The sequence below is a fragment of the Syngnathus leptorhynchus genome, chromosome 6, assembly GCF_054491065.1.
Source record: "Syngnathus leptorhynchus isolate UIUO chromosome 6, UIUO_Slep, whole genome shotgun sequence".
Classification (NCBI taxonomy): Eukaryota; Metazoa; Chordata; class Actinopteri; order Syngnathiformes; family Syngnathidae; genus Syngnathus; species Syngnathus leptorhynchus.
This window is the reverse complement of record NC_141200.1, coordinates 6,555,837-6,569,022: the sequence shown is the minus strand read 5'-3', so window position 1 is coordinate 6,569,022 and position 13,186 is coordinate 6,555,837. Positions and strand designations below refer to the sequence as shown.

Here is a 13,186-nt window from a genome sequence, read left to right as displayed (position 1 = left end):
ACTGAATGGTGACCCCGCCTTCAAGAGCAGACCGAATGGGCAGAGATGTCACCTTCCTTCTTGACCCACAGCGGAGACATGATCTACAAGCGGGCCTCGGTTTTTCTACCTATAATATTCTCTCTCTCCGCTCTCCATTGTTTGCTGGAGCCCCTTGAAGATAGCCGACCTTTACAACTTTTACCTTTCATCTTGTTAAAGCGCAAGTTAGGAAACACTGGTTTAAAATCCATCCTGTTTATTGGGTCTCTCATTTAACTTAATAAGAATATCAGAAAGTCCTCAAAGTATGAATTTCTGAATTGATTGGCCTTATATTTTAGTGTGGTTTGGAAATTTCTGTGTATGTGTGTGTTACCTGGTGTGTAAGTGGAGAACTTGTAGGCCATGTGTGCCAGTGGCAGGATGGGGATCATACAATTATCTCCGTTAGTTTCAATGAAGTCGTGGCGGGTGATGGCGGTGGGGTCAATGTGGTGCTCTCTGAACGGACGAATAAACGCCTGCAGAAACAACCAAAAAAAACAGAAAAAAATGAATATACTAATTGAAAGAAGTTGAAATGGTTTCCTTAAACACGGCAAGAGACGATAATATTTTTGTATATTTTCCACAATTTCCGAGGGAATAATAACATGCGTCTAATAAGAATTTAGTAATTGTGTGGACTGAAATCAATCACGCCAAAATAATAATAATAATACATCTTTATTGATACAGCACTTTCACAATGACTTTTGCCATAGCAAGGCATTTTACAAAAATAATAAATAAAGCAATCCCACTCACAAGGCTTTCTTGAAAAAACAAAAAATAATGTACGCCAATTAGGAGAACTGAACTTTTTCCTTTTACTTTTAAATAAAAGTGCACATTGATAAAAGGAAAGTACAATTTGAACTACAGCACAGCAGTGGACACAAAAGCACAGTGACAGAAAAAGTCAGTGGCGCTCAGCAGCCGGTGCAACCCCAGAGCTCACATCCAGCATCTTAATAAACCACAGAACAGCAGTCAACTTGCACAAATGCACTCATACACATAAATGACCCTTGGACAAGCCACACACACACACACACACACACACACACACACACACACACACACACACACACACACACACACACACACACACACGCTGTGCATTTCCTACATGTGTGCAGAAGAGACACCTCTCTGTGAGTGCAGGAGGGATGGCAAATAAAAGAATCTGCATTTCAGACGCACACAGGGGACAAATAGCAGCTCAAACACTCACACGGAGTGTAAAGATAATTTATTTACAAGTATGAGCAAAGCCAAAAAGGAAGGTTATGATACACAAAGCCTTGGAGATGTCAGCGGGAAAACTCGTTATTGTCGCATGTTGGCACAATGGCGCTTGCCTATTTGCCAACTTTGTTGCTCATCACCGCTGGTATCTTGACAATTACAAGCGCGCTCTTCTCCGTCTCGACCCCCGCCCCTTTGCTGACTGCCGCAGCCCTCAGCCGCATCAAAGCGGCGGAGGTCGTGCCGAGAGGGGCGGCGTCCCCGCTCCCGGTTAACGGCGGGCCACCGGTCACTGCGTGTCCTCTAATCCCACACCGTTTAAAGGCCCGCCTTGCACGACATTCACTAATCACCAGCTCACATCGCCTATCGCCCCGGCAACCGGCGCCATCCCACTGGTTGCGCAGACACGCCTTGCCGCCCCCTCATACCCACTTCTCTCTCTCTCGACCTTCCTACAGCAATTTCATCACGTTTTTCTTTTTTGTTGTTTTTTGCCTTTGTCCAAATCTTTCCTTTTGTGTTGCTCTCACTATTTTTCAAAGCCCTAACAGATGTGTACAGAAGAATATTGCACCTGGAAAAAATGTCAAAGGTCATATGATGTGTTTTACATTTTAACGTGATAATTCCCGTTTTAACGCAGCAATTGTTTCCGCCAAAATAAACATCAATGGTAGTATTGACACAATGCCCCTCAGTTTGCGGTGGGCTTATGCTGAATGTTTGAAAATCTAATTCAAGAACCAATGAGACTAAAATGGATGCATCTCCTGAAATGTGTCAGAACATAAGCACTTATAATCACCTTTAAATAATGTGAGGTGCCTCGGGAGGGCAGTTTGTCATATATGGGTCATGATGGAAAAGAGTAACAGTGACAGAAAGCAGAGTGGATGGTTTCATGGAAAACAGAATGATGAGCAATACTGTGAAATGAAGGATATGGACCTTGAAATTCTTCAGAATGTCCCTATATAATATTCTATCTTAAAAATAAATATCTTCCTGAGGTCAAACTTTAATCATCAAACACACTTTAAATACTGTACAGATTTTTTTTTATATTCTGATGTCAGTGCAATACTAAGTAACTTTAACCAGTAGCTGGTAAATAATAAGTTTTTTTAGTTAATTGCATGTGGTGTAATTTTTTTGCCTACTTATTTCATACTCTAATTTGCTTTATTACATTTTAAAGGAGTTTTTGTTTATTCCAGCATCCCCAAAAGGTTTCATGCATCAATAAAAAATCTCCTTTTGTAATATCAATCAATCAAATTACATAATTTCAATTGAGATTAATTCACCTTTCCAAGACCTAATCATTGATGTATTCAAATATTAAAATAAAATTCAACTGAATGCCGTCTGTCATTTAATATACTAATCAAATATAGACAGAAACAGCATTAATCATACTCTGGTTAATTATGGCTTTGACAGAAACAATAGCTCCTTGTATAATTAGGTCTCTTATGTCTCTGAACACATGCACTCAACAAGCGCAAAAATGTTTATGAATATTTCATAACACATGAAACTCTCATCCCATTAATCACAACTAATCTGCATGTTGCAACTGATAACATGTGTTCTAATTGGCTGCAATGACAAGGACCTTTATTCTAATTGGCTGTGGGCAGTGTTGGGAAAGTTCAGTTCACACATTTCCAAATGAACTTGTTCAGTTCACAGTTCAGAATTGAAACTTTTTTTTATTAAAAGTTCATAGTTCTTTTCTTCCTCAGATAAAAAAAAAAAAGTTTCTGCAAGCTGTTTTCCTCTGCCATTTTTTTTTCACCCATTCCATTCACACTAGTAGCCAGTCTTACAATCTTAAATACATGAAAAAATTGTTTGAATTATATTTTTCCGTAATTAATTGAAAAGTAATTATGACTATGGTCCAGAATGTGCAAACAAAACAATCTGTTGTTGGTGCCAGACTAAGGTAGGAAACAAAGAATGTACAAATAAAGTATTCAATGTGCAAAACATTTAAAGTCACGATATTTAGTGAATGTATTATTCCTTAACTGGTTCGACCAAAGAACCAAAAAGCATTTATAATTTGTAACATAAAAGTGTAAAGGTGCAAAGCCAAAATAATTTCGCAAAGCAACAGAAACAATCTGATTCAGTGTAATTTGTTGTTCATGAATGTGCGTGTGCGTGCGTTCACCTTGCCGATAAGAGGGATGTCTACAGATCCCCAAGTATCCGCCCCCCAGTGTACCATCCCAGATGCAAAGTCTGCTGTCAAGATTCCCAGCACTACAATAAATAACAGAAATAAATCGGACATAAACAATTCAAAACATAATGAATGAAAGATAATTGCTCTAATAATCATCATGATCCTAATATGGGTCCTATAAACGAAGCTAGCTAACACGTGCTGACATAATACAGCAAGAACAGCATTGATTTGAAATTACTGTTTGGAAGTGTATTCACTTATTTTCCAACTCACCAATGCCGAGAATGATCTTGTAGACGTGAAGGGTGGAAAAGTGCAGGAAAAGCAAAATGAAGTTGACGACAAAGAGGATGAGGCACACGATCACGCACAACCACTCCTGGACACGCTTACCTGAAGACACACACCATAAACACCATTCAAACTAATATCTGAGCCAAAACAAAACAAAAGTTGAGTTTCATGAACTGGAGGGTCAAGTGTTTTAATATATAATCAGTCAGATGAAGACAATGTACTCGGGGCTGTGGGGTCACGACCTCTCATATGTGAAATACCAACGCTGACGCAGCACTGAGCCCGCTCGGACGCACACGCACACACACTTGGGCCGTCTGCCTCGGAGAGGTCAAGCGGTATTCGTTTGACGACAGAACGAACTTTTTTTTTGTTCTAAATTCACTGATCAGCACTTTTATGAGCGAGGGACACACACTTAGTAATAGTAAATTATTGAAACACACACACAGCGCAGATCTCAAGCTCATTAAGATACGAGGAGGTTTCGATGCTTTCATGATTGCTTCCGTGATTTCTCGCTTTCTTTGGAGCTGTCAGGTCACATGATAGCTCACAGCCAATCATGTTTCACGAGTGTCCAAACAAACAAACAGAAATCGTTCTTCTGTTTGAAAAGTTCTTTTATACTTGCAGTATATTTCCTCTCTCTTCTTCGTGAAAGTTTAATGTGCTCGGATTCTCCTTTATGACAGCATTAGCAGCCTATGAGATATTAATGGCCGTTTTTGAATAAAGCGCACAGACCTCCGAGTTGGCGCGCCTATAGACCAGAGTGATTATTAATATGCTCTCATAAAGGATGCAGCAAAGTGATCATGGGAGATTTAAGCGATGTGATTATGGATATTTCAGGAATTGTCAAACGTGACCCTTCACCTTCTGGAAATGGTATCAAAGTTGGAGAGAGACTGAAGGAGGGTTCGAATGGAGATTTAATTTGAGATCTCCACGGCTTAGACTTCAATCAGTGAAGAGAGTGGTAGTTGGATGTAAAAAAAAAAAAAAAAAAAGGAAATTTAGTCTTGTATATTTTAAGGCAATACAGTTTATGCTTCAGCTTGACAATTAAGAAATTGTGGATGGAAATACATTTCTATCTTTGTGTCTGAGTAAATTATGTTGGCAGCGGCAGCATTTTCTGAGGTTCAGGTTCAAATGCCGGCCTTCCTGTGTTTACGTGTTAGTTGTCACGTACTTTGGCTTTCACCCACATTACAAAAACTCTCAAATAAAGTATAATTTGTATTTACTGAGGTTATTTGTGAAGAATTTCCATTTTCTTTTAAAAAGATAATTATTATTTGGCACATTCAAAAGGGTCTTGATGATTTCTCACGGTCCTTAAATGAGACAATGTGAATAAATTATAGTAAGATGACCTCATAACAAAATCACAGAGATGAATAGCCATTTCCATTACAAATCCAAATCACCCCCTTTACTGGCCTATAAAACAGCCATGATACCTGTCTTGTTTTATATGTACTTTTACTAGAACTCTGTTGTAGTTGGCACGTTTACCGCTGTTGATTTTGAGTACAGTCGTTAACGACTCCAGAAAGATCCCTGGAGCAAAAAAGAACAACAATCCTCGCCTATCGATGCATTTCCAATCATTCATACCAGCACGCAAACACACGCGCACACGTTAAGGGATCGCGACACCAACAATTCACGGTTTAAATAGGCTCACACACAATGACACTCCAACTGACGGATTTCCTAACTCGCTCTCAGATCACTTTAGCACACACTCATGTCTTGTGACATAAACACAAATTCAAACACTCCATCAGGGAAGCACACACGCACACACAGTGAATGTAGGGTCGTGGAGCGGAGGGGCGGCTGTCAGGTGATGTGCGTCAGTCCTTGGATCCTCTGGCTCCCTGGTGAGGGGAAGGAAACTAGGACAGGCCTCCACTGAGCGCGTGCTCAAACACACACGCACACACACACACGCGCTCATGTCCCTCAGGCCATGGCATTGCTGGATATCACACACAGCTCCAGACAGACACGCAAAAACAGGCTTTAAAAGCACTTATGGAAAATAAATACAAATTCTTTCAGAGAGACGAGACACAAAGTATCTCACACAACACCATCAATTATAAATTAGAAGTCACACCACAACCTCACCTAAAGTTGGCACAAAAACACTCAAATTGGAGCGCAACCCCCCCTTTCACACAGCCGCCCTCATTAATATTGTTCTGACAATAACCCTCCGTGGTCACCCCTCCGCCATCCCTCACCCCGTTGCACCCCCCTGCTTGAGCTTGAGTTCGTGCACGTGGGCGTGCGTGGCAATTTAACCTGGGCGGGGCCACGGGAGGGGAACGAGGGGCGCTAATAGGCTGAAATTAATCAACGCGCCTGATTTGCTGTCTAGGGGATGAGTGGCGGCCAGCAGGCGGCCAACACATACTGAATACTAATGCGGAATACACACACATCATAGTTTGACACAATCATATGAAGAGAATGACACCAAAGAGAAAGAAGTTGCTTCCTGCTGTGTGGGGTTTTTTTTTTTGTTCTTAGGAAAGGTGAAGTCTGGGCCAAATAGAAGCCGTCACATTAAGAATTGTGTAAAATCACATTTTTGTTTAGCCTTTGGTACAGCTCTGTGCTACACCAGCTCCCTGAAGTAGTGTACTTTAGTTTTTTTTTATGAGACCACAATGACTAACATATGTTGTGTAAAGAAACAAATGTCCAATCAGGAGCTCATTCAGACACACAAGCGCTGCTTTATTAGCTCGAATGTGATTTATTCCTCACTTCAGAATTTAATAATGTCCAACAAAGAGCGGAGTCATTAAATTGTGCTTCTCCTATTAAAGTCAAGCTACAGGCCACAACATGAAGCAGAGTGGGGGGCAACTGGGGAAGTACCACTCCAGCTCCAGCAGATGGCACAGCAGTGAAAGACGCTTGCTGCTGCGGACTAAAATGTCGAGTCGTCCTATTTTAGTCTTTCTCAAATAGTGAGGCAGGTATCCCCAGGGGAAGCATCGTGCAATGCCAATAGGGGATTTTTCTTTTTGCCATATTATATTTAGAATAAAATGTAGTTGCACATCCACTACAATAGGTGGCAGTGGAGCTCTCACTCAATTTCCCCGGTAATAAAGTTATTCTTTTTTTTTTAATTCTAGCCAATAACCGCATTGTTTTTTTTTCATTAGAATATTCCGAAGATATTCATCCATGAGTGACGCAGATACTTTACAGTTGCTTTTAGTTCTTCCAAAGTTTTGTACTAAAACTTTACGCTTTGTCCAAATGGTACAAATTGCTGACGTCTTTTTTGGCCACCACTCCCGGTTCACCTGAGACGTGACTTTAAGGCGTTGTTCCATACTCATAAATATTTCATGTCTTAACACCTTCTTATCTTGCTGACTTGGCTGGGAAAGATGTTGCTTTTTGGGTGACACTGAGCTCTGACCAGATACCAGAAATAGCACCTTCTTTCTCCCGTGGAAAAGCATGAATAGAACGAGTTATCAACTCCTCTGAAAAAACAATATTCATAGAGGTGAGGAGAGTGAGAATTATTAGGGTGTGAAAATAAAAACATGACACAGACGACTGTTTTTATCCTGTGTCTCTCTTTGTGTGTCCCTGGTTTGCTCTCAGTAGACTGTCTTCAGATGGGACATGGAGTGAGGAGGGGGTGGTAAAAGTGGGTCACGTGCTTGGAGAGAATGAAATCGGGAGATGGGGGAGACAGACAGTATCGGGGTGAGAGGGGTGGGGGGGGGGGACACACAGAGGATGGGGGGGTGTTAAATTCCCTTGTTCAGGAGGAATGGATCAGTCACAGGCCTCATTCCTTTCATGTGATCTCTGCGGACCATAGAACTTGGGACACACACACACACACACTGGCGCACACACACAAAACCAACATGAATGCAATGTACACATACAAGAGAAGAAACAATACTCACATACACGCACATGCACGCATGCACACACACAAACGCACACACACACACACACTGTGCCAAACAAACTTAATAAATCTATTACCCTGTAGATTCAACAGCAACAAAGAGAGGAATGTGGCAAATGAGATTGAGCAACACACACACAAACACACACACACACACACACACACACAAATGGAAGTGAGACTAAGTAGGCGCTGCTCCAGCCTCGCCCCTGTGGGGACATACACACGGAGGGGCGGATGGACGGACGGACGGATCCTATTTGTGCGTGTTGGACGGCATTCTGTCATCCCCGGGGCTTTCAGCTACCACTATATTCATCTACGGCCCTCATAATAATAATTGCATACACACATGGTCAAGGTCAACAGTAGAACGATATGGCTAGAAGGCTCGCCTGCAGCCAATGTGGGTGGTACATTGTATTTTTCATACTGTTGTGTGTGATTCAGAGAAAGACTGTCTCTCAAAAGTATCATTTGCATTCCAACCAAATGTTGGACTTATTGAAACCCATTTTTACATTGTGATTGTTTCCAACTTCCCGCTGGGGGAATTACATTGATAAAAGATGGGATACATTAGTTGTGCTAGTTAATGCCAGCGATGCTTTTAAAATGGATGTCGGAAGTTTGAGCACCACCTGTCACCTGTTGCTTTTTTTTTCATGACACCTTTATGCGATTGACAAATGCATTGTGCGGCATATGTTGAGGGCACGATGAAGCGGCCGAGGAGGAGGGGGCGGGTCGAGCGGAACTTTTCAGCCCCTAAGGAGAATGCGGGTGGAGGGGGGGGGGGCAGCTAGTGGGTGTGTGGGGTGGAAAACCAAAGCACCAGAGACAAATGGAGACGTCTCCAGCTGTTTGTCCGTCCAGGCTGAGCTGTAATGAGGCCGCGTTTGGCTCGATGGAGCGCCTTAGCCGCCTCATCTAACTTGTCCAAAGTCTAACAAGGCAAACTGCTATTTAGATTTACCTCCCGCCAGTGCGGAGATGAAGCCAAACATCTGAGCGCATAACAGTGTGGTGCTGCCTTAAATGGACTCTTTGGCATTTGGAATTGGGCCTGTTTAGTTGTCTTTAACAGACACTTGTCAGCATGTGGGAAGCATTTTTACTTTTAAGTTTGCCTTAAAATGTCCTGGTGGCATTGTTAGTGTGAACGAGCGTGTCCTCCGCCTTCGGCCTGCTGGGCCCTTTGGCAGCAAGCAACACAACAAATAAGTCTTTAAATTCAATGACTGCAACTTCCAACATTGCTCTTTCATTCAAAACATGTAACATTTTACATGTATTGTTTTTGGTCTTGGCATGTACTTGGAACAATTACAATACAGAACAAGTAGAACAGGCGTGTCCAAAATGTTGCATTCGAGGGACGCATACAGAAATATTTTGAGGGATGAACTGACTTTAATTCATTAAACACGCTTAAATAATTCAATCAATCCATTGTATATCATTGAGGGCTACTATTAATGATTATTTTAATAATTGATGAATCTATCAATTTTGCTCATCAACAGCAATTTTTAAATCGGAGATGATTTAGTGTACCGGAACATATTTTGGACGCTGAGTTAAAAAAAATGTCTTTACTCTCCCTCCAGCACATCTATTTGAGATATTAGCATTTTGTTTGACTATGGTCGTGATTGTCTTATTTTGAAAGAAAACCAAACATCAATCTGTTTTAATGGACAGCCACAGAAGTCAGATTTTTAAATCATGCTCTTTAAAATCACGCTCTTCTTGCACAGCTTTCTGTTTTATTTTCATTTGTTGTGTCAGGAAGTGATCCACATGGCCGCCTGGCCAGGATTATTTTTAACATTTGGGCTCAGTGTGCTAACTAAGCGGCCGCTAAGTGAGAGGGGATAACGTGCCGGGACCCCAAATGCTCCTGATCCTCTTAGGCATCAAAACACAGAGCAAAATGTGTTGCTTTTAGGACAATCACATCCAATTCAGCACTTGGACAGCTCCATTCGAACATTGATGTTTTCTCATTTTACTTAACAGGTAGATGAACGCAAAAAGAGCAGTTTAAGACTGTTTTCGTGAGTGACGTCACGGCGACAGATGTTCAATGACATAGACTCTTCAAAGGTCGTAAGTGATCCGTCACATCAGACGATCATTTTCAGTTCAGCGTGTCAAGTGAGGGCCAACCACACGGCAGCAAATGAGGAGGAAAGCTTTGGTTGTCTTTGTACGATCATGACCAGAATATGATGTCATTAAACGCCTCCTACCGTTCTTAATTAATGTAGCAAAGTAAGGTCAATCATTTAATTGATCAGGCTTTCTTGGGGGAAAAAATACATCAATACGATGCAGGATAGATGAGGAACGTCGAGTTTATAAAAGAGAGGATTTCCAAAGTTTGTTATCAATTCAAATTTAAGAATATAAAGTGCAACATGTGCCACAAAATCATGTTTAGAATTGCCAACACAGCGGGTAACATACTGCTGGCATCGGGCGGCAATCTTGTATCTGATCAATCATTACTTTTCAGGAAATTCCAGAAATGTCAAGTTTGCAACCATTAGCTATGCATCGCACAAATAATGGTCAATAAATTGTCAAAAAAAAAAAAAAACACCCACCAGTGTGGGCTGACCAATAGCATAGATTTTGGATAAAATGTGAAATCCATCAAAGTGACTGATCTTAGCTATTCATGCTGTGGGGCATTTATTTGAAATCCTACTTGTGTGCTGAATGTTTGCAAATTTATGCTCAAATAGATTTAATGCGAGCTGTTTGAGCATTTATCTAGTTTGCTTGATATCCAGTTTAGGGGGAGTTTGCCATTTTAAAACTTCCAGACTTACTGGTAAATGGGACTAATGCATGGACCTGAAATGCACATGCAGCGCTCCATCCTCAGTGGTGCATCGTGCACTACAGTGACATCTCCCTCATCCATAAGCAACACAGCAAAGATGACGATTGGTGCTCACCGGGAGAATAGAGCCGAGCCAGCTGCCGGGCTCCGGCGTGCTGCGGTCCCCAGCGGGGTGCCGCGCAGTGTGCCGCCGCCCCGTGCTCGTTGCTGTTTGGATCCTCCTCCGCCATAGACCGGTGCCTGATGTCAACCTCGGAGAGCAGCGACGCCGCCATAGTAACAAACGTGGCCGCCTCCCTTCCCGCTGCCGTGTTTCAACTATCGCACGCCATCAAAACCGGGTTGCATGGGATTTGAAACGAGTTTCTGTCGGACGGACGGCAGCGAGCGCTCACTCGATCTACCCGAAAATAGACGCGCGGCAGGCACCGCTGTTGACGTTTATTTCCGCTGTCAAGCTGCAGCGTGGACCGCTGTCACGCGTGACAGCCGCTCACACGTTTGCCCCCACTCACCACAGCGTGCCTTTAAATGCTCCACTTTTAATAGCTAAAGTGTCTACTTCCAGTTCAACAGTCATGCTTGCAAGGACCGTCTGCATTTTGCTTTCGTGCTGAAAAATGACACTTAATTGTGGACACTTCATTAGGAAGACTTGCACAGTGTGCAAAGCCCGATTTGACCATACACTGCCAAACAAAGACATTTCATTTCTGGCCACGTTTTACATACTGCACATTAAGTATTCACACTATATTGCAATTTACATTACCATAGAGGCTAGAAAACAACATATAACAAGGAAAAAGCATGAAAGTAAATCCGGTCTTGTCATTCCCGTTGGCAAGATTTGACTAAAGATACAGGCCCGGCTATTCGACGAAAAATTCTTTTGACTAACACGATGGGAATAAAGTCACACCACACAGAATGTCTTTATTTGTCATGTATTTATTTGTATTTTCTTTTTTAATTGTTTTTGTCTGTACTATTACCATCTGGTTCATTCACATTTAAAAAGCAGTCATTGACCAGATGCACTGAAATTTCCTTTTTTTTTTTTTTTTACAATAACTATTAGAGGCCCCATGGAGACTGAAAAAAGAAACACCTGCATGGTTTTCTGGATTTTAATTTGTTCCTTTGTCTTTCTTTCATAGTAATTACAAAAGAGAAGAAAATATATATATAACAATAATCATAGAAAGGAGATTTGGGAGGGGGACTTTCAACCGGAGGACAGACAATCACAATTACACGACACAAGTACCTACTTAAGGCGAGAAATCAGACATAAATTCAAAGAAAATCAAAATGCATATGGAGGAAGGAAAAAAATGAACACAGATGAATTGGTATACTAAATATAGGTCGAGAAAATTATGATTTTTTTCTAGAAACTATGAACATGATCCAAAACAAAAAGGTTTCTTTTTTTCTGTAGCTCTTAAAAAATAATTACATGTAACAGAGAAAATTTGGCAGGGTCGATTAAAAATACTGCACATACAATACCTTGTTCCACTCCTCTCCTTCATCCTGCTTGCCTTTCTTTATTTAATAGCATATCACATTAATATTCCGTTCCCCCGCAGCTGCTAATAGCCACACCCAGTGGTGCGATCGTTACACTTTTACATGTGAGTGGCAAATGACACTTTGATTGGCTGTGATGTGGAGATGTAGCTCCCCCGCCGGCTCCGGGTCGGGGGCCCCGACTGAGCCGAGAGATCCTGCCGGGTCTCGGTCTCACTGTGCGTGCTGACTCAGTGTGTGGTTCTGGAGGGGAGGGAAAGAGGGGACAAGTGAGAATACATGATGGGAGAAATAATGGGCTCTATGTGCACGGTGCCATTTTCTCGACACCCAATAACGTACGAAGAGGCGTGCGCCGCCTCTGACTCTGCAAACCTGCCAAATCTACAGACAAATTACAAATTAGTAGAAGGATGTGTTAATGCAGTCCCCGTGAAAACTCTTTCAACTTGTTAAAAGAAAAAATGTCTTCTCATGTTAGACTTATGTGTGGAAAAAGAATCATGTGAGATCCTGCTGCTTCACACGCACACACACATCTGCCCATTGAGTCCCATGTGGCGCCCGCAAATCGGCTGCAATGGGGACCTGAACTGATAATCTGGATTTGTTGGTTTGGAAGGCAAAGCCATCACATCTAAAGCAGGGGAAATACTGTATGTGAGAGTGTGTGTGTGCGATGGCAAGATGATTGGAAAGATTTCTTTGGGAATTCATGTGTGTATCAGAGAGAAATTTCTTTTCCGATGCTTTTTCCCCGCTCTCCTCTTTTCCCTTGACTGTACAGCTTGTCCTCATGAAACGGTCCTTATCGCTCTCGCTTTCACACACACGCACACACAGATGCTGAATAACACTATTCCCAGTGAGACTTTCCCAATCAACGCCCACTTGCACCCCAGCTCCCATCAGCACCCCAAAAAAGCAGCTTCCCCCAGATTAATCACCCTGGCTCACAAACGGGACATAGGGGAGAGAGAGAGAGAGAGAGAGAGAGAGAGAGAAAGAGAGTGCACACAATACAGAGGAAAGGAGGGCCAGAAATGTGAAGGAT

At 42.1% G+C, this 13,186-nt stretch overlaps 2 protein-coding genes across 2 annotated transcripts in view; both read right to left on the bottom strand.

Moving 5' to 3' along the window:
• peds1a (plasmanylethanolamine desaturase 1a) overlaps positions 1–10,871 on the bottom strand; it is a 28,134-nt gene extending 17,263 nt beyond the window's left edge. The window contains exons 1-4 of the mRNA XM_085914760.1: positions 10,712–10,871; positions 3,749–3,868; positions 3,458–3,549; positions 359–503 (exon numbers count right to left, since the gene is read on the bottom strand). Of these exons, the coding sequence (XP_085770886.1) occupies positions 359–503; positions 3,458–3,549; positions 3,749–3,868; positions 10,712–10,871 (517 nt within the window). The remainder of the gene's footprint in view (positions 1–358; positions 504–3,457; positions 3,550–3,748; positions 3,869–10,711) is intronic.
• An 841-nt stretch (positions 10,872–11,712) lies between these two features.
• The window catches only part of znf423 (zinc finger protein 423), an 84,691-nt gene continuing 83,217 nt past the window's right edge, over positions 11,713–13,186 (bottom strand). The window contains exon 21 of the mRNA XM_085915161.1: positions 11,713–12,375. Within this exon, the coding sequence (XP_085771287.1) occupies positions 12,346–12,375 (30 nt within the window). The 3' untranslated portion in view covers positions 11,713–12,345. The remainder of the gene's footprint in view (positions 12,376–13,186) is intronic.